At 38.2% G+C, this 24,635-nt stretch overlaps 1 protein-coding gene across 2 annotated transcripts; it reads left to right on the top strand.

Annotated features, from left to right (window-relative positions):
• Positions 1 to 11,730: 11,730 nt before the first annotated feature.
• SYT4 (synaptotagmin 4) lies at positions 11,731 to 23,931 on the top strand. 2 transcript variants are annotated; one of them, XM_030969201.1, is made up of 4 exons: positions 11,731 to 12,268; positions 14,992 to 15,800; positions 17,374 to 17,494; positions 20,456 to 23,931. In XM_030969201.1, exons 1-4 carry the CDS (start codon positions 12,235 to 12,237, stop codon positions 20,761 to 20,763), a joined length of 1,272 nt encoding a protein of 423 aa, XP_030825061.1. In that variant the 5' UTR covers positions 11,731 to 12,234; the 3' UTR covers positions 20,764 to 23,931. The 2 variants fall into 2 exon arrangements, with proteins under 2 accessions (XP_030825061.1, XP_030825060.1); XM_030969200.1 differs by having other exon boundaries at positions 14,992 to 15,806.
• Positions 23,932 to 24,635: the final 704 nt, after the last annotated feature.

The following is a 24,635-nucleotide window of genomic DNA, read 5'->3' as shown; positions in this document are numbered from 1 at the left end:
AGCCACTTAAATTCGGTCCCTCCCTGGGCATTATTTAATGATGGAATTATGTACATGGGTTCCCTATCTGTTCCAGAAACCTGATGTATCCTAGGGATCGGGCTCATGGAATAATGCAGACTGCTGTTAGTAACATTCCACCTCAAAAGATGAAAGGGGAATAAATAGTAAACAAAGTACTACACTGAGAAGGAAAAAATATAATTTGGTAACTTAAATGAAGTCCTGTTTGCAATGGATGGATAGACTAATGACTAGTGAGCTTGTAAACAGAATTATTGAGGGCTGTAAAGTGAACTCACACGTTTGTAGACCTGAAGAAAAACATGAGGAATAGATAGCATGAAAGCTTTGATAAACAGATTTCATACATATTGGACATACTCTTAGTGAGAAAAAGTCCACTTGGGGGCAAATCCTTTTCCTAATGTGCAATGAAGCACAAAATCTGTTTCCCTCCTCTTTCTGTGCTTGGAACATCTCTAGTGACAGCAGACAGGTGAATTTTGTAATTTCTGAAAATGGGTAAGTTTATTATCCAGTTTTTTCCTCACTGCCTGCCCTGCTACCTCTCTCTGGCCACTCATTCTAGAGCTCCATTCTTATGAGTTAAAAGATATGACAAGTTAATAAAGATTTCTCCTTCAGAATGCAAGGCAGAACTTTTGTCTCCTCCTTCACAAAACCTTTGTCATTTCTTCCCTAAGCACCCTTCTTGCCAGAGCCCATCTACCTCCTTCCCAAACCCTTCCCTAGAATTTTCCAAGTTCCTGTTTCTTTTTGGCCTGTCTGTTGGACAAGAGGCACTACAGGGAGCGCAGTGAATGGTATGATTGGTTATTTGCCTCTCAATCACTGAGTTGGTCAGGCAGAATGTGAATTGTTCAGCAGGCACATGTAATCCTTAGGCTGCATTTTTGTACATCCCATCTGCGCGTACTTTAAAATATTTAAGATTTCTTCTCCTTTCTCCAGTTTGGCTGATATTAGCCAGAGGGATCCAGAGTTATTGTGAGAAAGAGGACCAACAGAAAGAATCAGTCACAGAGACAGAAATGATGCCATCACATCAGGTTTGCCCCCTTAGGAAATCAAACTAAAATGCTGGACACTTTTAGCATTAAGAAATTTGATTGCTGCCCCAGAGAATTTCCTCATTGAATTTACCACAGCTTTCTTATGTGATGGTGGATACATCACTTCAATCATCCAAGTATGATTTCAAACACAAAATGCAGTGGAACTGAGCTCTGACAACCAGGCTGAAGTAACTAGGGCTTGTGCTTTAAAAACACATAAACTACGATATAGTACTAAGAATTCAGAAAACACGAGCCCTCTGGGACTGGTGTGGGACACTGAATTAAGGCAGACTCATAGCCTGAATTTTTCTTGCAGACATTTAAGAAAACATGTTGGGTGCTTGAAGTGACATTTGGGTGAAATTTAGAAGCAGAAGTATAGAAAGACAGTTCTGCAAAAACATGTTTACTTTTAACTACTTGCTACCTTGGTGAAGTGGCAATCCTTAGTAAGATATTAGGAATTAGCAGATTCTGAACATGTGCTTTGATTTTTAGTTTCTAGTCATTTCTCAAAAACAAAGTATTTAACTAGTCCTCAAAGAAAACCATTCCATAGCTTGGTGGTGGGATGGAAATGGTGTCAGTAGTATCACAGTCAGCCATAATGGTGCCAGATGGAGATTGTGACTATCTGCTGGTGTAAGACTCACAACTGTGAGAATCCTTTCTGTTTTCACCACATCATACAGCCAAATTCTAAGCACAGCTTCACTCCTCCGTCTTCCTCATGCCCCTTGTCATGATTTTCACTCCTGTGACCTCCGTAAAGTTAATTCTCTCCAGTTAGTATTTATATCATCTAGGAGTACCAATCCATGGTCACATGCTTGCATTTAATTTATTCTAAGAATACTTTTTGTTTCAAGTTTCCTGTGGGTGTTCAAATACTGCATGCTGCTGTCACATCCACCTCTGTAAACAGACTTTACATTAGACAATTGTGCTGTCATTTTTCATTTGTTTAACTGGATTGCCATTGGAAAGAGGAGATCGCTGAAGGAAAGACTTCCATTATGAGCAACAGGAAGTACATTTTTTGTGTCACATTGTTTTCCAGAAAGATAGAGACAACCCAGTTTCTATTGAATTTCCTTAGGGAAACCATGCCAAGCTGAATTCATGTACAGATGGCCAATTAGGCAGAGAACAAGCTTCCATTACTTTAATTGGAAAGTGAAGCTTTCCATGAAAGAGCCAAGCAAGTAAAATGAGGCTGGAAGGCCAAGGTGGTTTTGTACTGATGTGTAATCCTCAATATGTGTCATATACTTAATTACAGCTTTTGATTGCTGTGTTTTCTATCATCATATTTTATGCCTGTAATCAAAATGTCTGTTGTGTTTTTTCAGCTAGTTCATTCCACTGAAATATTGGTCTTTTCTTAGAGTGTCAGTTTGTGGGACATCTTGCAGCACCTAGAACGAGCTGAAGTTCCTGTGGGTTGATGTAATCTCATAAAGTACTTTGAAGGGTATAAACATGCACAAGACAAGCAAATCCACTGCATAGATAATCCAGACTCCAACATGTCTGAATATTGTACAGTAATGAGCAAGGTTTTCTAAGAGACTTCTGTGTACCTACTAGTTAAAGTCCAAGAGGAATATTAAAAATTTTCCTCACTAAATTCTATTAATATAGGATCTATTTGTATTAATCCCATTGGAAAGAATTCAGGGAACCTGGGTGAGCCTATGAATATTTCCAATTCTTATGATCTAATGAGAAAATTCAAAAATATCTTTGTATTGTTATCTTTAATACTGAAAAATTTAGGAGAGTTTAGATCTCTCTCATCAAGATGTTAGTAACTGTCAGAATCATAAAATAGATGGCCCACTGGGCATCATTAGAAAGCATGACAGTGGAAGATATTTTTAATCTGCTACCTATGAAAATAAAAAAAAAATGTATACTTGTTTCTGCTACTTCTTTTTTAATTAAATGAAATGCATTGTTCTTTTTTCTAACAATATGTCTTTGTATCTGAGATAATTACTTTCTTAACCCAAAATCTTGCGAGAAAATACTGGAAAATAACGTTGATTATAATTTTCAGCAATTCAACCTCTGTCTAGATTTCAACAAAAAATGTGTGGAATGTTCCTTTCCTATTTTGTCTGTCTTCATCTTTTTATTTTCTTTTTTTATTATTACAGCAGTTGGCTCTTTTAAACTTATCTGCATGATGTGAAAGCTGTATCAAGAACTCTTCATGTTCTCAAGAATCCCTAACAAAAGCAGCTCTTGAGATGTGATGCATACCATATTAAGCAGAAATTCAGTGGAGCAGAATTGTAGTCATAGATTCCTCTCTTGGATTGTTAGCCTCTTGCATCACTACATTATTAATTTTTTCATCCTTGCTGTGCTACAGAGCTGAACAACCTCTTTTCCCCTTTTCTTTCCTTCCCCCCCACCTCCTTGTGTTCTGCTTTTGAATTAGTTTGCAGTGAAATTTGTCCAATTTCAGGCTTCAGATTTTATCATAGTACACATTTCAGAGAATTCTACAGATGTATTGAAGAGTAAATCCTCATTTCTATCTATTACTGGTTAATATGTGAATGATTTGGACCCACCAGTCTATGGGATGTATAGTGGGAAGAAAAAGAGGCATAAGGGAGGGAGGAAGAGGAAGGTTTCTTTCTTTCTTTTTCTTTTTCTTTCTTTCTTTCTTTCTTTCTTTCTTTCTTTCTTTCTTTCTTTCTTTCTTTCTTTCTTTCTTTCTTTCTTTCTTTCTTTCTTTCTTTCTTTCTTTCTTTCTTTCTTTCTTTTCTTTCTTTCTTTCTTTCTTTCTTTCTTTCTTTTCTTTCTTTCTTTCTTTCTTTCTTTCTTTCTTTCTTTCTTTCTTTCTTTTCTTTCTTTTCTTTCTTTTCTTTCTTTTCTTTCTTTTCTTTCTTTCTTTTCTTTCTTTTCTTTCTTTTCTTTTCTTTTTTTTTTTTCTCTCTTTCTTTCTTTCAGCAAGGAAGAATTGAACACCTCATCATTTGGCAGATTCACATGGATTAAAAACAAAGAGTTCCAAGATGATCACTTGAGCTCATATACTTTAATCTTCATAGCACTGATGTAGAAATAATTTGGCTCAGAGATCCTAATGCTATATTTAGTTAAATGAAAGTACTTCTCATAAATGCTTTCATCTGGATGGTGCACTTGGTTTTCATCTACAATTTCCATTTATTTCTGTAGTGGTTCCAGAAGTCCCACCCTACCTTAAAAATTTAGATTTTACTGACACTGTTTTTCAATTTTTTATTTGATGTGTTACTCTTCCCCGAAGAGCACACACTGTGTCAGGGAAACATCACTTGGAATAGAGAGCAATATGTAACAGTATGGTATCAGATTTTCAATGAATGTTGGGAGTATTTGATCTTTAAAAACTAAGCTCCTCACATTGAAATATTAATTTGTATTCTTAAATTGAGGTACGTTAGCTTTAAGAAATTCAGTCAGAGCTTTCACATCTGATGAAGACACACTATTGCATAATGTTTGGGATCAAATATTTACTTGTAGGAATGGATTTTTACAGGTTTTTTAAAGATAAAACCCCTCTTTCTTCTTCCCTTCCTCTCCTTTTTTGCTGTGACTCCAGTTTCCTGTGTCTTATGAGTGTTTCATCTGTGCAGAATAGTAAGTGTTGCAGCATTTCCACAATTAAACTCTGTAAATGTTAACAGCAATACCTTTGCTGAATTGTACCAGGTAATCCTTGAAGCCAAGACAAAGAGTGGTCTTAAGAGTGAAAGTGGTATAAATTGCATTAGTTGCCCCTGCTAAATGCCCTCTGTAGTCAGAGCCTCTAGTCTGAGTTTCAGAGAATTTCTCCAATGTTTGAGCTTTTAAAAATTGAACCTTCTGCCAGAGAGAAGCATTTGCACATGTAATATTCAGCTGCCATTGGTGCTATGACAGAGAACAGCTTGGAATGAAAATGAAAAAATGCATCTCCATCCTTAGAGGATTGATCTAAGCCCTGTGTTCATGTGTTCATGCTGCATATTTTCTGACCCAGTATATTATTACACTGGAAAAATATCATTAGGTAATGTTTCTAGATTTAAAGAGTGTTGCTCAGGATATTTCCACAAGAAATAGGAGCACGTGAAAGATTTGAACCTGGTCATGGTGGAATGCTCCAACCTCTGATGTCCTAGAGGGAAATGGGGCTCTCTAGATGCTTTTTTTCTGGTGCCTGCTCCATCAGTCATGTCTGAGGAATGGATAGAAAACAAGTACTAAGGAACTAATTGCCTCACTTCTTCACATACCAGGGCAAGCATTTTTCAGCGTGGCCTGAAAAGAAAATATCTTACAGGAAGTCCTTATTATTATTCTAAGGTTTCTCAAGAGGTTCACAGTCTTAAACATAAGTCCGTCAGAGACCTGAAGGTTTGAATTTTATATTGAAGTTCATAAAACTGGAGTTAGGTGAGATTTAAGCCTTAAACACCTGGGTTTGCATAGTTTTCAGTCGTTATATTTATTAATTAAATAAAAAAATTAAAGGCCTGGTTTTAACTAAGGATGAAATTTCTAAAGAAATCTGAATGAATTAGGTAAGAACTTAAAATTAATTTGAGCCTTCTAATACCATAATACTTCTCTAAAATCTCAGCCTATCCTTCTCTAACAAAACATTTTTTCTTGATTTGAGTTATACTTCAACTGCTAAGTAACAGGCAAAAGAGATCCATGACAAAAATATGATTCTGATTCTGCCTCCTATTTTCAGCACTGTTGTTATCAAAACCTTTACTTGAAGAGGAAATGAAATTTTCTTTTCCTCTGCAGGCAGAGGTTACTAATATGAAAGAGTATTCTATCTGCTGAGGTATTTATAGACCTGGCTGAAAGTGTGAGAGTTGTTCTGACTCACCTAGACTGCAGAGCCTATAAAATAGATACAGGCACAATGGTTTTACCAGCTCAGACATGAACCTTAACACATTAAAACCAGCAGAATCTAGCTGTTAACAAAGTTAAACTGTCAATTGACATGATATATTTCCTGGAAAAATGTGTCTTAAAAATAAAAAATAAATAAAGTAAGAAATGTCATAGGACCTATTAGTAGCTGCTGCCTCCAAAACCAAGGTGTGCTTCTTGACACCTCATAACACAAATGTGCCAGTAAGCCCCAGAGACCTGATTTTGAGGCCCTTTGGATAGAGTTGTGAGTTCCAGTACGTATGGATTAAAATCAATCTGAAAAAAAAATTAGTGGCACCAGTAAGTGCTTTTCTTTTTCCCTTTCTTCATCCACTATGTAGAAGTGCAGAGATATCTTAAAATGAAAAAAAGGAAAACAAAATTAATTTTGTTGTATTCTCAGCAAAACATTGTGCAAGCTGCCCCAAATCTGAAGACTTGGAAATACTGCTTTTCCATGGAAGAACCTTGTCAAAAATCAAATAACTAATGTTTCTTCCTCAATACAAAAATCACTGCTAAATGATTGAAATTATATCCTTCACTCAGTCTTACAAATTCTATCAAGACACTGGTCTACACAGTGCCATTATGGAGAAAAAAAATACTTGGTTTGTTTTCTTTCTAATGAGAAAATGCAACCATAGACTCCCCACATAGCCTTAGGAATGGAGGTCAGACCCAAAACTATCATTTCAAATTTCATCCAACCTGGCATTGAAGACTCCCAGATTTGGGGCATCCACAACTTCCCTGGGCAATCTACTCCAGCCATCCCTGGGGCATGACTGAATCTCATGGTGAAAGCATTAATGCACACTTCTACACATCTGTATATGAGCTAGGGGATTGCTCAGCTGCTTAAATGACAGAGTATAATGAAATTTGAGGCAGGTTGTCTAGACCAACCATTGTAGCAGGCACCTCTACCCCACCCTCTGCTGCCGCTCCAGGCCTGAGGAGGTGTCCTGCTCATCCTTGTATTCACCAGTTCTCTGTGAAAGGTTAGGGCTTTTAGTTGACTCTAGTCACAAGTTCAGAAGCAATTCAACCAAATCCCAGAGAAGGAAAAGTCCATCTCTAGATTTATAGGCCTGAAATTCAGTGGATGTGCTAGAGGAAGAGTCAGTTACCAAAATCTGTACCTCTTGTGCCATTTCAGAAGCTCTCTGGTGTCCAGTGTAGGCATGGATACTACTGGTATCTACAGACTGATAAATACACCCCAGGTAAATACACCATTCTGCAGCAGAGACTGGAACCATGCTGAAGTATTTCACTCTAGCACTGAACATTAAAATGCATGAAGATTAATTCAGTAACAACCTAGGGAAATATGTCATAGGGCCAAATAGGCTGCAAGGTGAGTCTTGAGGTGATAAGTCCAGGGTTGTGTGTGTGTGGCATTCAAAAAGTTGCCTTTAGGCATTTAAGTGTCAAAGGCTGAGAGATGAGACAGGGAGGGATGCTGGCCCCTTTCTACTGTCTAATTGTAGAGCTAGGTGAAGTGGAAATTAAGCAGAGTATGACTACCTAAATCCTTTGTAGAGCCCTTTGAAATTGTTTGACTTTCAGAGTGTTGAATGTTCTTCACTTCCCAAAACCAGGGACTGATATTGGTATTCTTGCTGAGGTTTTATTTTGTAAGCATGGCTGGAGGGCTTGATTTTCATAGGTGCTGAATAGTATTAATTAATATCTGTAGTTTGGCACCTAGCAACAGCAGAACTCAAAATTATATGCTGTTTTTGAAAATGTGAAACTGTCTTTAAGCTCCAGGGAAACATTCTACAGAGATGGAAAAAGGCTACTTTCCCAGCTTCACCCTACAGACATCAATCTCTGAATTTTAAGTGTTGGCTGACTTTGGGGGGCTGGGAGGGATTGGAGGGACACTTGTTCAAAATAACTTCTTGTGGGTTTTTTTTCTTAAATGGAAATGATTATGTTTTCCTCGCACATAGGTGTGGGGACCTGAAAAAGAGTGCCAATTAATTTGCAGGTGGGGGGCCACTTTTTCCAGCCCTATGTGGTGTTTGGGGACTCTCTGCTTTGGGAAGTGTACAATCTCTGTCACTTAGCAACCACACTCCCTCTTCTTGGAGTAGCAGGAGGATGCTCTGCGCATGCATGTGCACCAGTAATCTGGTTTTCAGACCACAGAAGGTCCTGTTGTGATACAGCCAGCCAGATCACATACTGTGATATTTTCCAGATGATCAATCCATTTTGATTCAGTGCAGGCAAAATCTCATTCAGCTCCTTTTAATGTTCTGTCTCTGAGCTGGAAGTATTTGAGATCAGTGTTTGCAGGAGAAAGGAAGGGAATTTTACCTGGGCAGCAAGTTCCTAGCCTGAGATTTTACTGAAGAGCCTGTTGCAAACTGTGTGAAGGGAATATATACAATGCTGCCTTAGAACAGAGGGAAATGTGAAGAACTTACAGCTGCAGAAATGAGGAGTCATTACTGTTTTGCAGGACAGAAAGGCCATCATTTAATTGGTTAAGAAACACACAGGGTTCATGTGATATTCTCTCTGGACACTTGCCAGAAGTGCAATGAATCAGCAGTGGGCTGGTTATGTATCCTTGTGCTTGTAGCACCTACAGGGGAGCAGGTTCGTCATCCAGCGCTGATGGCTCTGAGACGTACACTAGATGGTGCTTGCACAACGCAGGCAGCAAACGTGTGTCTGTCTCGGGATGTGTCAGCAGCTCAGGGCTCCACCTCCCCCTCAAGTATTTTCCGTGATGAACACTCTGTTCCATTATGTGGAGTCCTGTATTAAATACAGAGGGTTCATGTGTGACGTAAAAAAAATATTTATTTGCTATTTCGCTGACCAAAGCAATAAAGAGATAAAATTACTTTTTTTTTTCATATCTATAGATGTGTTTACACGTGCTTCTGTATATACACAGTCTTGGCAGCTCCAAGTTTCTACAGACAGAGACTTGCTGTCGTGAAACCTTTTTTATGTTACCTTCATTAAAGTGATACACATGCACAAAACTGAGATGAAAGGAAAGGCTCTCTACTCTATGTTTGTACAGCACACAACACCACTTAAGTCTAAACTGGTGTCTAAAACTTACCACGAGCTGTCACGAATTTCTGAAAAGAAGAAAAAAAAAAAAGAAATAAAAGGACACATATCTTCCCCATTTCATCTGCATTGTCCCAGAAAAGAAAAACAAAAGAAGGTAATAAAACACTGAATGCTAAAGGGAATTATCCCTGTGAATTATTAAAATAAAGTACATATTGTGTAAAAGCTTTTTATATATCCCTGGGACGTACGAGAAACTAAACAGAAGAAAACCAGAATCAATCATTTTTATAATTCCATGTGGTCTCTAAATGTTGTATATTTTGACAAAGGATGTCTTGAGGTTTACTGGAAAAAAATAAAGGAAAAATAAAAAGATTCAATAATTACTGACAATAATTCAAGTGTCAACATAATATTTATGCTCAGCCTATCCCAGCTCACATAGGATAAATGCACTGCCCAGATATACTATATATTGATTCTCAGTCCTTTGTTTTTAAAGTCCAGACATTTATAATAATCCAATTATCCAGTTATACATGTTTAACTACAATTTTTTTTAGGATTTTGCTTATTTCAGTCAAGTCTGGAGGTTCTTATACTTGGAATGTAGTCCAAAATCAAATGTGATTACTTTAAGTGTCTACACATTTTAAGCAAGTTTAGTTTTTGGATTCTAGATTTGTGCCAACACATGAATCCAAAGATTCCAAATCAAATTGTGCTGCCAAAGCACACCAAAAAAAGAGCTCTTCAACAGTTTCTCCAGCCTTCTTATATCCAAATTAATTATACTCCAGGTGTTTGTAAGAGGAACAGCAATGGCAAGCTATACTCTGCACTTCATTAAAAGGACTGGAATCTAATGATGATTAGGGTAGTGGGTGCAGCTGTTCCTGCAAGAGTTTTGGATCTGTATACTGAGGCCCCGTTGCTGAAGTTATAGCAGAAGCAGTTAAACAAAAACAATATTAACCAGTGGATTCTCAGGACCCAAGATATGCCAGGCACTTAATTCAGCTGTGATTTTACACCAGCTTGCCATGTTGACAGGAAGGGAGGCAAAGTTTGCCAATTATACTAAATTGGGAGGAGCTTTTGACTCCCTCAAGGGCAGAGAGGCCCTGAAGAGAGACCTTGACAAATTAAAGAGATGGGAAATCACCAGCTGTATGAAGTTCAGCAAGGGAAAGTGCCATATTTGCACCCATGATAGGGCAACCCTGGTTGTATGGAGAGAGTGGGGAATGGATCCTGGAAAGCAGTGCCATGAAAAGGGACCAGAGGGGCCAGCACTGGTCTCTTCTCTGTGTTGAGCAGTGACAGGACATGAGGGAATGGCTTGAAGCTCAGTCATGGAGGTTTACACTGGATATTTGGGAAAGGCTCTTCCCCCAAATAGTGGTTGGGCACTGCAACAGGCTCCTCAGGGCAGTAGTCACAGAACCAAACCTGTCAGAGTTCAAGAAGCATTTTGACAATGCTTTCAGGCACACAGTGGCATTCTTGGTGTGTTCTTCACAGGGCCAGGAGTTGGACTTTGATGGTCTTTACAGGTCCCTTCGAACTCAAGATAATCTATGATTCCATTATCTTCCTACTTTAATTTTTCTAAAATCCCAGGAGCTTCACTGAATTCACTGAGAAGGAAGAATGTGCTTTGAAATGGGGCAAGACATACTAGCTTCCAAGTGGCTGACCATGGAGTAAGGTCATGCCAGACAATGTCTGCATATGGATTTTATTATTTAGAGAAGCAACAACACCTGTTTCCCATTTATGCAGAAGAATTAGCTCCAAACCTGGCTGCTATAATTCCATCTGAATCCAGGAGGAGTCAGATGCCAGGTGCTGGCTTTTGCAGCTCTGTTTGTCAAGGAGTTAGCTTGGTTTATTATACACTGTAGACATTCTAGCTATAGGCAGCCCTGCTTTCTTGTCCTGCTCCCCCCACATTCCTCCTCTCTGCCACACTTTCCCTGTCTCCCCATCACATTCTCAGTTCACACTGAGAGACAAGACATCTAAACCAGTAAAATCTAGAAGTAAAGTCATCTCTTTCCCAGACCTGCAGGAAGATCAAGAGGATTTCCAAGCTGGGGGCTGAATGTTTATGTGGGGGTGGATGTTGGGAGGAAGCAGGGAGGAGGCACAAGGACAAGTCACATCCGGAGTTTTTGTGACTCAAATTCAGTAAATTCATCACGTCAGTCATAGGAAAATCGTGTGCCCTGCAGCTGGAGCCGAGGTGTCTGGACTCTCTCAGGTTGGCAACTCTTTCACGTTGTTGCTGTAACATGCACAGCTCATAGTTAATTAAGCAAATGAATACATCTTTCTCTGGCACAAGGGGCACACCCATGTCTTTCAGAGGGTGCTCTGAATCACAGACATTGCCATTTCACTGTCTGTGTCCGGTGGAGGGATGTGTGGGGGAGCTCATAACCTGCAGCAAGGCAGTTAAAATAATCGATGAGTGCATGTTCAATCCCAAGACAGGGACGGGGAGAGGGGGAGGAGGAGGGTGTAGGAAGGGAGAGAGAGAGACAGAGAGGAAGGGAGGGAGGGTGTGGTGGCTGGGGAGGGGGGGAGGGAGGCGGGAAAGGTGCTGATTTCAGCCCTGTAGCGTCAGGATTGCGTCAATTTGGGTTTCAACCACGTACTCAGTCTCAGAGCGGAGCTACTCAGAAGAGCCAAAACAGGAAGGGGGTTGCAAATCAGTGTGCAAAGGGGAGGACCGAAGGTTCCCCTCCCCCCTCTCCTCCAGGCCCATCGCAGCCTCCACCTCCACTGTCCCCACTGCTCGTGTCTCTGGGTTTTGGGTGGTTTTTGTTGTTGTTTCTTTTTTTCCTCTCTCTGTAATTTTTTTTTTTTTTTTAACTGCGCTGGCAAAGACGGTTACCCGGGCGCCGTGAGAGCGCAGAGCCAGGGGACAGCAGGGCAGCGAGCTCAGCGCCCCGGGCGGGTCGCTTGGCATCCGGGGAGGCGGCTCCCGCATCCCGGACAGCGGCTCCAGCACCGCGGACAGCGGCTCCAGCACCGCGGACAGCGGCTCCAGCACCGCGGACAGCGGCTCAGCACCGCGGACAGCCCCGGACAGCGGCTCCGGCCCCGGACAGAGGCTCCAGCCCCGAGGACATCACTCGCCACCAACATGGCTCCGATAGCGGACAGCAGCCAGCAGTTCGGTAAGCGCGTCCCGGCTCCCCGCACCCGAGGCCGGGCGATGCTCCCCTCCCCGGGAGAAGAGCAGCCCCTGCTGAGCCTCCCGGTGCCTCCCAGCACGCAGCTTGTTGGGAGGGACCTGGTTTTCCTCCCAGTTCTCTTCAGGTCTCAGAAGTTGTGTGAATTTGCTTTCTTTCCCTAATCTCTCTTCCTTCCTCCTTCCCCGTTCCTCCTCCCTGGTAAAGTACCAGAAGAGATAAAGAGATTTTTGTAGGTGCGGTTTTGGATGAGAGAGGTTTGGTTTTGTTTTCTGTGTCTCTGTTAAAGTAATGTGCATCAAGAGTTACATGATGTAAATGCCACAGAGAAAATCTTTGTTCAAGCCATTCTTGAAATAATTGTCATTCCTTTTATTCTTATTGTAGGTCAATCATTAGTTAAAGTGAAAGGACATTGCTAGGAAGAGGAAAATACAGGATTTCAGTGTTTTTAGATGAACAGCTGCATCTTAACCAACCCGGTTTCAATGAGAATAACAAAAATGACAATGAACTTTTCAGTTTTGTCATTTCTGTGCCCTGGATGTAGTGAGGTATCAGAAGTTTCAGAAGCAGTCATGTATGTGCACTTATAAAATGCATACATAAGTTGATTTAGTGAGAAAAACAGTAAAGAGGGAACATTTCTGAACTCTGCTTTACAAATATTGACTCTAAACTACATTAGGCTTGCTTTAGCAGTGGTTTGATTCAAGGATCATTCCACTGACTTAGTGAAGAGACTCCAGATTTATATCACATAACTGAAATAATAACTTCTCCCAGAATCAGTAGGTGATGTTTTCTATTAATGCACTGCCTTGAATGCTAACCAATTGATTATGACAAAAGCAAGAAATTAATTTTGTGATACAATTAGTTGTAAATATAATACCATTTTAGTTACCATATCATCTTCTTTCCTATTCCACCCACTTGAGGTTTCTAACCACAGTTGTGACATCATGCTTGTCTAATTACTTATTTAAGAAAGATAATTAATATTTTAAACATCAAATTGATTCTACCACTACTTTCAGTAGTCATAGAATTAAAGTAGATTATAATAGCCATTACTATAAAAAAGTATATTATCTCATGAAAAAGTATTGTAAGTGTACAAATCATTCTTAAAAGATATTAAAGTGTTCTGATTAGTTTTCAAATACTTGTAGCTTTCTAGTTATACCATGTATATTTAAATTTATGCAGCCCAGGGAATTCTTGAAACTCAAAACCATGTGCTTAAGTTAAGAAAATACTTTTTGCTCACATATATGGTTGCCAGTCATTTTATTAAGTTCCTGCAATTAAGTGTATAGACTAGTACAGCTTGTAGGCATCAGGAAAGTTGTCATAAAAAATTAATATCCAGGCCTGATCCTTTCTGAGCTAGAACATTATGTCCTACTTTGCTCTGATAGTATTGTTGTGAATTTTTTTTTCTGAATCATCGCACTAAAAAGCAAAGGTGTATTGGCAGCACATTTATCTGCTCAGCTTTTGGCCACATGAAGATGATTTAGTAATACAGGGGGAGAGTGCCTCCTTACTCCTCCAGAATGACCAGAGAGAAACAGAACTGTTACATAATTGCCTTTATGCATAAACAATGTCACGACATTAATATTCCATTGTACGTCCACTGTTGCAGGGAATAAAGGTTAAGCTCTGATTGTTACATTGTGGGAGGCTTAAACTCACTTAGTAATGTTACTGATGGGCAAAATTGGATTTCTAATTAGTTGTGCTCATTTACCCTTCGATGTGTGCTTTGAAGGGCTAATGATGCTCCATATGTAAATAATATATCCACTTGGCAAAGGAGGTTGTAGCACTTGCCCAGGTTTCTCTTTATTCCGTGTAAGTATAGAATTCATATTAAACTGTAGAGAATTATAACATTTTTTCTTATCTACTCCTGAGAAGTATTGACCCTTTCTGTAAATTCCCCATAGGCTTTGCTTCAGTGTCTTAAATGCTTAGTGGTTAACATTGATAAACTTAATATGATTTCTTCAGCTTTGAACTCACATGTGCTCCCTAATATCACATCCATCTGGAAAAGACACTTGCTATATAATTATCCCAAATTTTCTTGATAGACTTCCTCCTGCAAAGTATTGAAAATCCCAGTGAAACTGTTGAGTGCTATAACCTCCAATTAAACTCACTTCTTTCAAGAGATGCCTACAGGTAATTATGGGAACAGACCATAAAAAATAGCTAATTGAGCGTACAAAGTATTCTAGGAAACACTATGGAAAGCAGATGATGTATCTAAAAGTAATATATATTTCAGTGTGTGATTTAGCTAACCAAGAAACCTCCATAAACTCAAAGCTGAAAACAGCGGAGTGTTGGTATTATTAACAGACATATAAGCTCAGAAACTACACACAGAAGGTCGAGAGAGTAGGGAAATTACGAACAGTGATTATTATTAGGATGGGAATAGTATTCTCCTCCCTAACTCTGCGTGTATGGAAAAATACTAGCATAAGAATCATGCCTTAGAGTGGGACTGCACACTGATGCCTGCAGGTGGCGAGCAATGCGTACAATGCAGAGCACTTCCAGCCTGTCAATCCTGCTGATATCACCGTCTCCTATCAGTTTGTTTTATCTAAATAATTGCTTTATTAAATATCATGCAGAATTCAAGGTACTGCTGCTTATGTGCTTGTTGCTATTTATTTGATTTGCAGATGAAATTCCTACAGTGGTTGGGATCTTTAGTGCATTTGGCCTTGTCTTCTCTGTCTCCCTCTTTGCTTGGATCTGCTGCCAACGCAAATCTTCCAAGTCCAATAAGACCCCTCCATATAAGTTTGTCCATGTTCTGAAGGGGGTTGATATCTACCCTGAGAATCTCAACAGCAAGAAGAAGTTTGGAGCAGATGATAAAAGTGAAGCAAAGAACAAATCAGCAATGCCAAAGAACTCTCTCCATCTTGACCTGGAGAAAAGAGATCTAAATGGCAATTTCCCCAAAACAACCACAAAAATGCAGGGCTCTCCAGATCTTGAAAATTCATCTCCTAAGCATTTTGCAGAAAGGAAGAAAGATTCGGTATCCCCTGATAGCTTAAAATCCATCACTTCTCTGTCATCTGAAGATAAACAAGACAAGCTAGGAACTCTCTTTTTCTCCTTAGAGTACAACTTTGAGAAAAAAGCATTTGTAGTGAACATCAAAGAAGCTCGTGGGCTGCCAGCAATGGATGAACAGTCAATGACTTCTGATCCCTACATCAAAATGACAATCCTGCCTGAGAAAAAGCACAAGGTGAAAACCAGAGTGCTGAGAAAAACCTTAGATCCAGCTTTCGATGAGACTTTCACCTTTTATGGGATCCCTTACAGCCAAATTCAAGACCTAACGCTTCACTTCATGATCTTGAGCTTTGACAGATTTTCCAGAGATGATGTCATTGGAGAAGTCCTCATCCCCCTCGCTGGAATTGAACTCTCGGAAGGAAGGCTGCTAATGGACAGAGAGATCATCAAAAGAAATGTTAGGGTAACACCTTTTTTATTCAAAGTTTGAAAATGTTGTGATCGGGTTAGCCATGATTCTTGTGTAATGCTGCTGCCATCTTGGAAAGAAAAGCCAAAAAGCTCACCATGCAATTCCTGAGATGCTTTCCTAATGGCACCATGAGGAAGTCATTACACAAATGCAATAGAAAAAAACCATTACAACAAGCATATTGAAAGAAATTGCTAATGCCCTAAGCTCTAATTTCTTATTCATCTGGTCCAGCAGGTTTGAGTGGACCAATTCCAGTTAGCTCAAGCTGACTCAACACCACCGATTTGCCTTTAATTGCTCTTAAATGAAAGAATAAAAATATTTACGTATTATTCCCTTTCTCTTCCATCCTCTTTTATATTTGACATCATTCTTTCTTAAATTTTACTGAAATCAATGGAAATAGAAACTGCATGGGTTGTGTAGCACATTCTTAAGGAATGTAGGTGGCCTTTAATTAGGGAAGTGGGACCTGCTAGAGACCATATTGTTGATGTTGCAGCATGGTCCTGCACGTTGGTGCTGTCACCACTTGCCTCATGAATTGAGAGAGGCTGCAGCTTTACTAAAGGTAGTAAGGGTGGAGCCATAGACTTTGTGGAGCTACCAGCAAAGCTTCCTGACTTTACTGGGACAAAAATATTTAATGCTGTGTTGTCTCAGTTGAGAATGCAAGGGTCATTTACAACCATTCCAGCTGAACCACAGAAATGCACAGGCATCAAACGCACACACTCTTCAATCTCTGCTGAGGAAGTGGAATGTGTATTGACTTTCACCATGATTGGTTTCAAATGACAAGCATAATGCCTAATAAAATAAATGTCTAACAGGCAACATGCCTATAGGTAATACTGTCATTTTGCAATTCTATCACTATATGGAAACAAATATAAATATGTCACTGATCTTTTACTGATAACTTATTGGATTTTCTGGTATATAAGTTACTATCTTCTCTTGTCTCCCTTGCCTTCCTCCTCCATTTGAAATAAACTACTCCTGCAAATTCAAATCAAATAATGTTAGAGAAAAATCTTTTATCTCACCTTTATTTCATGTATATTATACTGCTTTAGAGAGTGTCAAGGGATAAGTTTTCACTGATGGCTTGAATCCTTCCTGTTTAAAATACTTTACCAAATATTTTTTCTTTACTTGTACTAGATTTTTTCTCCCCATTATATCCTCATGGAATTTTGCTTTGCTTAAGATAAGTTTCTTTTTTTAGCTGAGATTTTTTTTTTCCTCAGGATTTCATTTCCACTCTCCAAAGACAGTGATGTCATGTCAACTTATATTGTCCATTTATTTTTAATTTTTCTCAGTCTGAAAACCAATCATAGGACAAGTTATATAACTAATATAGAGGGAAATTATAATCACTATGTAAATCAGAATAGCTATATATGGTATGTCCTTTTAGACAGCTTCAGAGCATACACTTCTGTGACATTTCATAAACCTTTTTAACTCTGGTTTAAAACTTGGTCAATATAAATGCTTATAAACAGTTTTATTACTTTTTTTTTTGCTTTTCCTTTAATTTTCTCAGAAATCATCTGGTCGTGGAGAATTACTGGTCTCTCTCTGTTATCAATCTACAACAAACACACTCACTGTCGTTGTTCTAAAAGCCAGGCATCTACCTAAATCTGATGTGTCAGGATTATCAGGTAATGGTTTTAATAATGAATATGCCCTAAGAATATAAAACAGAATGATAGAAGACAGCTGAAACGTGGCATTTCAAAGACTGAAAATATTCCATACATGCAGAAATGGTGTTTCTATTATTTACAGCCTATTCATTTCATTCATATCTAGGTCAGTGCTTTATTTCCAGGGTATGTATTTTACAAATTTGTTCTTCAATCACATCAAAAAAAGGTGGCATCTGTTAGCAGTGGAAACCAATGAGTTTTATGATTGTCTTGAACAGAACCCATCTGCCATAAGCGTGGGATGTTGTTTGCAGATACCAAAAGCTTTTATTTATGACAAAAAATGAGTTTATTTGTAGAAGATCAGTATTGAGCGAGATCATCATTTATCTCAGAAGAAAAGCAGTATCTTACCTCTGTGTTGAATTTGAGCACTAACTGAGCACTAACATTTTCTTGGCAAGCTGAGAAGGTGAGCTGTGCCAATGCTGGGAGGACGCTGCAGCATGACAAACGTGCTTTATCATGAGCCAGACTTGGGGTGCACTAAGAGGGATCAGGTTTTATCCTCTCTTCTCCTTGTCTGCTGCCATTTCTCATTCAGTGGAACCTCCTCTGAAGCCAATTCTAGAACTGCCCATAGAAAACACTTTAAGGCTATATAACATAATAACAGTATAAAATTTAATGTCCTGTATATAAGACTGTCTCACAAAAACAACAGTACACAAAAAAGGGCTATAGCACCACATCTGCTGCTGCTTCTTTATAGAACTTATAGTCTTTCATTTCACTCAATATTATGAAAGAAGAAGAAGAGGAAGTAGTTTTAGGAAACATTGAATAATTATCACTGCAGCCAAAAATACAGTTTTTCTATTTTTCATACTGCAATTCACCTGAAAAGTTAGCCTGGCCTGAACCCAATGCAACAAACCTATATGCAACTCTCATCGAGTTCCATTTAAATCTTCTTTTTGATCTAAATTTTGTTCACATATCAGAAGGAGAAAAGATGCATATTGAGCCCAACAATTTACTTGACTAGAAGAGAGGATATGTACTTTTAAAAATCAACCCCAAAGTCACAGGAGATAGTGGTGGTTTCATGAAGACAGCATGACAATCAGCTGATCTCAACAGACCTGCCTGATGTTTACCCAGATGGGAAAATAACTTGGTAAAAAAAGCCCTTCTAGTCACAGCCTCTACCTGGACCCTATGGAACACCCATTTTTTTACGGCAGCTCTTACAAGTAAAGCTGTAAAATTTGTTTGCATTTCCTGCATCCCCTGGGAGAGCCTTGCTGACTACAATGGGAATGCAGTATTTCTGCAGGCAGCCATGTTGCACCTGGACTCCCACTCAAATTAAACAGTTTTCCATTATTTTCTGTTTGTCAATAAGGCCAGGTACAATAGATATTTGGATGTCAGTAGCATACTGCACTCAGGACACTCAAAATTTCCTCTGTGACCTTCCCCTCATCCCAACATTTATTTTGGAAAAGTAGGAGGGTGAAGTGGTGTTTCTATGGAACAAAATAAACAATTCCACAACTGAACCTCCTGAAGAAGAGGGAAATTTTTTATACTCAGAAACTTTTCCATTTTCACAATCTCCTTGATTTCCTTAGTCACTGGTGCTGAGTGACCTTTGTTAGCCTAATAAAGTCAAGTGGAACTCTCTAGCCTTATCTAGTAGCTGGTCAAAGGTAACAGAAAACTTCCTCTTAAAATAAATGAAAACCACTGATTGATATTGATTTTGATATTTCTAATGCTTGTACGGCATACAATATTTCAAAGCCAGTGAGTATTTTTATTAAGCCCTGGTTTTGAAATGTTCATTATGTGGATAGAATATGAAAGTGAAGAGGTACCACATTACACCCCACTTATGGTAGACCATTGTCCGTTCAAGGAAAAACATAATTTTTACTCATCCAACCCTTTCAGTCTGATAACTGTGACATAAAATGTGTAAATACAGTTCAGTTTTAGTATTACTTATTTTTAAAAAGTATTCAGGAGTTCTTGATGATTAACTTGGTTAATTGTTTACATGAACTATCATGTTTGACTGGGTTCAGTAGAGAAGATTTTGTACTACATCACTGCACCATGAGAACCTGGAAACAGGCCCACAATTTCACTGAATAAATGCCAAGGTAATTGAAAGGGTTGACTTTTAAAATGTCTCCTCTGAAAGAGTCAATATGGCCATTATTGAAGACAATAGCAAGGGAGTCTCACAGCAATTAAATAATTGTGATGAATGCAAACACTCAGAGTTGGTTGGCACCTAAAAATATGGACATTTTCCCTTCCCATATTCAACAGTAACACAGCACAGGTGTATAGACAGATACACATTCCAACAGCAAACATACTCTTACATTTAAAGTTTAGTGTCAAATTTGTTCAGTAACAACTGGTGGCCTCAGTTTAGTCAGGCGGATTGACTTCTATAGGACCTCAGCCCAAGTTTATTCACTCCTTTCTGAAAATTTTCTTTTCATGGGGTTGATTACTGCTGATGCATATACCCCAGCAGAATGTGTGAAAAGAAAATTTGTGTCACACTTAAATGTATAATGTTGCATATTTTTCAGAGGCCTTTAGAATTTTGTGCACTTCCAGACCATCTTTGAATGTGGTAGAAGTGTTGTTGGTTTCATGGACTGCAGGACAGGATTTACCTCATGAAGGAAACACCTGTATTTGGTAGCAGTCTAAACTTCACTGCCTACCTTGAACACAATTTTGGTGACCATAAAGGGAAATTAAAGGGGCAAATTCAGATGTATAGAAAATTAAAAATTGGATTAGTGGAATCAACTTTAATAACTTGATACAGCTACGCATTGTGATGTAAATATATTGGATAATTGTGGAATTTACCATAAATTACATCAAGGAATTTCTAAACACTGTTCAATAGCTGATCTGTGCTCTTTCTTTTCATTGCAGACCCTTATGTCAAAGTGAACCTGTACCATGCCAAGAAGAGAATTTCTAAAAAGAAAACCCATGTGAAGAAATGCACCCCCAATGCAGTGTTCAATGAATTGTTTGTCTTTGACATTCCTTGTGAGGGCCTCGATGATATCAGCATTGAATTTCTGGTTTTAGATTCAGATAGGGGGTCAAGGAATGAGGTCATTGGCAGGTTAACCTTGGGATCTTCAGCAGAAGGAACAGGTGGAGAGCACTGGAAAGAAATTTGTGAATATCCTAGGAGACAAATTGCCAAATGGCATATGTTATGTGATGGTTAGGAGGTTAGAGAGGGGTTGGATCTTAAAAAACTATATATATTTCCATAGGCAAGGAGCAGGTTTTTTTTCTTTGCTATGTATAATTACAAGCTTTTAAGGACAAAACTTTTTCTTTCTTTTTTTTTTCAAGGGGGGGTGGGGGGTTTGAAATAAACTTGAATTGAATTATCACAACAGAAGGTATCTTAATTTTCACAGTAAATAATGGAATTTCTATTTCAACAAACTTTAACACAATTAGTTCAGATTAATATTCTTCTAGAGTTTAAGTGGCCTGTAAACTGAAGCACTGTAAACCTCAAGAAGAACAAACTATGTTTTGAAAGAGTCACTTATTAATGACTCATATATAGAAGAAAATAACCTTACTTCAATATATCCAAAAAAAAACCCCCACCCGTGGCTTATTAGGGAAGGGGATGGATCTATGAAAGCCATGGGTATTGAGGGTGAGTAGGGGGGGAAATTCCTTCTGCCCCTCTACCAAAAACCTTCTTTTATGAAAATTTAATCATTATTTGTAAGTTTTGGTTACTTATACTTTGATCATCCCAAAGAATTAACATGTTTTCAGTATTTTCCTTTACATATCACATTGTGTAAAACTATTTTTTTTAAGTGTCGAAATATTATATAATTGATTACACTTGGACTTTTTTAGTAAGTTTATATATATAATTTTTTTTTATTACAGTGACCAAAATAGATACGTACTTCAAACTAATGATAAGTTCACATACTTTTTTTGTTAAAAGGGCTCCTTTACGGGTGACTGTACACGTTACAGTATAGGTAGAATTTGGGGTTAGATATGGCTTGCATTTTTTTCCTCTAGGTAGGATTACACTTTAAACATTTCAAGCCATATAAAAGAATTTCTGTTGAGATGAAGTAACATACAGGATATTACAATCAATTACTTTTCACCAATTATATTTTAATGTTTCATTAGTACTAAAAAGAAGTTGATTTTTTTAAATTTTTTTATCTTCATTAAAGAATAAACAAATAGTGAGACAAAGAAGAAAATCTTATTCTGCTGTTTAACTTTCTGTGTTTAACCTCCTGGACTGTAAAGAAGCCATTACAGTCAGTACCAATATACAAAATCCAGCACATTTTTTAAATTTTGCAGGAGAGGAAACCAAATTCACTTTATAATTTCTCCAATATTCTATAGACAAAGTACTTGGAAAGTACTTTGGTTATATGAATTAGTGTGCATTACTGACTGTACTGAAAATGGTGGTGGTAAAGGAAAATAGCATCCTGATTTAATGTCAGTGTGACACATGTCCATTTAAAATTAAATTGTGTCAAGCTGAGGAAATGTCAAGTGTAATAATAACAAGTGTACAAATAAAGCATTTAGACCTGTGAAATTTAGTCTTGGTCAAACCAGATAGGTTTTTAGGCTGTCAGAACTATAGCACAACAATATCAGATTATTTCCTAAAGTTTGTGCACTAACTTCTGATACAGAATTGTTTGCAAGTATTAGTCCTACTTCATTTTCAAGTACAATATATATAAAGAAGAAGATAGCGATGTTCGTTGTTGACATAAGAAGGTCAAAAAAGTGGAAGACCATTTTCAGTATTTTTGCATATATCATTTGTCACGTGTAATCCCATTGAAGTGAACAAGACTACTTGGGAATTAAGGCACTGCTCATTGTGAGTAAAGGTAGCAAAATGGGCATGCCAGTTAGAACAAACCAAACATACATTGAATGTCAATCTACTTTCATTAAACAACAGACCTAGGTCCTACTTAAAACTGTTGGGGATTTGTTGTCTACTTTACCTGTTCTCATATGGCCAAATTATGTTTGCAGGAAAGGACACTGAAATATGAAATATGCAAGTAGACAAATAGTACTGGAAGAATTCCATTGAGGCTCTTCCAGGTTTTGTGTCAGTATTTTCTCCAGTTTTTGAGAATGTGTTTGATACAACAGTGTTTATAGATTTCTGTAAAAATACATTTTCAAAATAACATAAACATGCTTTTTATGATAATGCTAAATGTAAAAATATTGCGTATTGTATGTATAAAGGAGAGGAATCTTTTTTGATTATTTCTTTAGAAAGCTGATTAACTGCTTAAGGGCTAGAGTTTACCAGCCACATTCAAGCAGAGCTAATCTAAAGCCACCAAATGAAAGATGCCCACAGGCTTGAGTGGGGTTTGAAGTGCAGTCAGAGAGCAAAACTCTCCTGAGTCAACCCAGAAATGTCACTGGGACCATGGATATGGGGAAACATTGTTTTATCCAGTGGAGACTGGGAGAGTTTAGGTCAGTATGACACAATCAGAGTTGTAACAATTTCTGAAAAGGAAAGAACTCAGCAGGAAATTATTTCATCAAAGAGAGTGGGGCATCTTGCAAATAAAAAAGATGGAGGTTTTGTACGCTGGCCCATAAGTAGTTCCTTATCTCTAAAAATCAGATGACAGGCATCATCTGTCTCCAATGAACACAATATATGACATTAGGGGATAACAATTCATCTTTTTGAATTAATGCTGGGCTGTGATGATCATCTTTCATTTTGCATCCAACAAGTCGTCACCAATTTTTTTTTTAAATTTAGTTTTTATAGCAGCTTGAGGGTCAATATTTCTAAAATTGCCAAATGGCAATTTTTGTTGGGGGTAGGGGAGTTGGAATTGGAAAAGGGAAGCAAAGACATTTTTATTAAATCTAACGAAACCCTGTAAATAGAATTTTTTTTCATTTAAAGCAATTCTCAGTTTGAAAAGTTGAGTAAAGACGACTTGTAACACATTTTAAATCAGAAAGAGGCAGGAGAGTGAATGTAGGCCTGTACTGAGGTGAGAAATTCTGCTGTTTTATAAAGTGTTCAATTCTCATTGTGAATATCTTGAACTCTGTTAAGGATACTGTACTGTATTAAACATGTAAAAAAAAATGATGTTTGTCTAAGTAGCTTACAAAAATAATAACTCCTTGAATGGGAGACTATCCATGTCTGGAGATCTGTCGTAACTAAATACCTGATTCGTTATGGTGTTGTAACTTAATAGAAGCTATTCAAGAGAAAGCATGGTGTATGAGACTTTGTAAGTTATTTGTGCTGGTTCTGTATGTTGTGCCATGTGTGTAAGACAAGAATAAACTGCTGCTTTTGTTCATCCCATCCCACCTACTATCCCACCTATGTATCTTTTTTTCCCCCCAAGGATTTCTGCTATTTTTTGTGTTCATGGTCTACTCTCTCATGCTTCTATCAGAAAGCATTTTACTTGGAAAGTCTTCCTCTTCTCAAGGAGGTGGATTAGATTTGTTCTGACAAATACTACCCAGGCACATCTCATGTTCTTTATTCCTGGATGCTTGTTGAATATGAGTCCTGAATTGTACTCTGCACTCAGGCTAGAGCCAGAAACATGGCCCATGACAGAAGATATGACTCTTGTAGGGACAGATATACAGATGCAAACAAGAATGAATTCTAATATGCTAGGTAGAAGGAGAAATATTAAAGTCAAATTATCCTGCTGTCATTCTAGTTGTTATTTACCTTGGCCAATCATGCAGGAGTACTTCCTTGTAGACAGGGAAGTCATGTCAGGCTCCAGCTTGTCAGGTGAGTTTGGAAGTTGAGGTAGAGAAAACAATCATTTTAGTGCTATACCCAAATACAAACTTTGCTGTAGTGCTCTCTAAGATTATCAGAGTATTTACTGGTGCAGAAACAGAAGCCAAGGAAAGAAGAAGGGAGTTGCAGCTGGGATACATGCTGCCATTTAATGACTCCCATTGTGAGCTCCAACACCTGGAATGATTCCCTGATCCTAGTAGCAGAAATCAGTTGCAGGATTCACCAGCCAGATGCACAAAGTAC

Source organism: Camarhynchus parvulus, chromosome Z (assembly GCF_901933205.1).
Source record: "Camarhynchus parvulus chromosome Z, STF_HiC, whole genome shotgun sequence".
In the NCBI taxonomy this organism is placed as follows: Eukaryota; Metazoa; Chordata; class Aves; order Passeriformes; family Thraupidae; genus Camarhynchus; species Camarhynchus parvulus.
Note: the sequence above shows the minus strand (reverse complement) of the source record. Positions and strands in the feature narration are given on the sequence as shown.

Coding starts and splice junctions, on each gene's coding strand:
- SYT4 (XM_030969200.1), top strand. CDS start 12,235: ATGGCTCCGATAGCGGACAGCAGCCAGCAGTTCG. Junction 12,269..14,991: donor GGACAGCAGCCAGCAGTTCG/GTAAGCGCGTCC, acceptor TTTGATTTGCAG/ATGAAATTCCTACAGTGGTT. Junction 15,807..17,373: donor TCATCAAAAGAAATGTTAGG/GTAACACCTTTT, acceptor TAATTTTCTCAG/AAATCATCTGGTCGTGGAGA.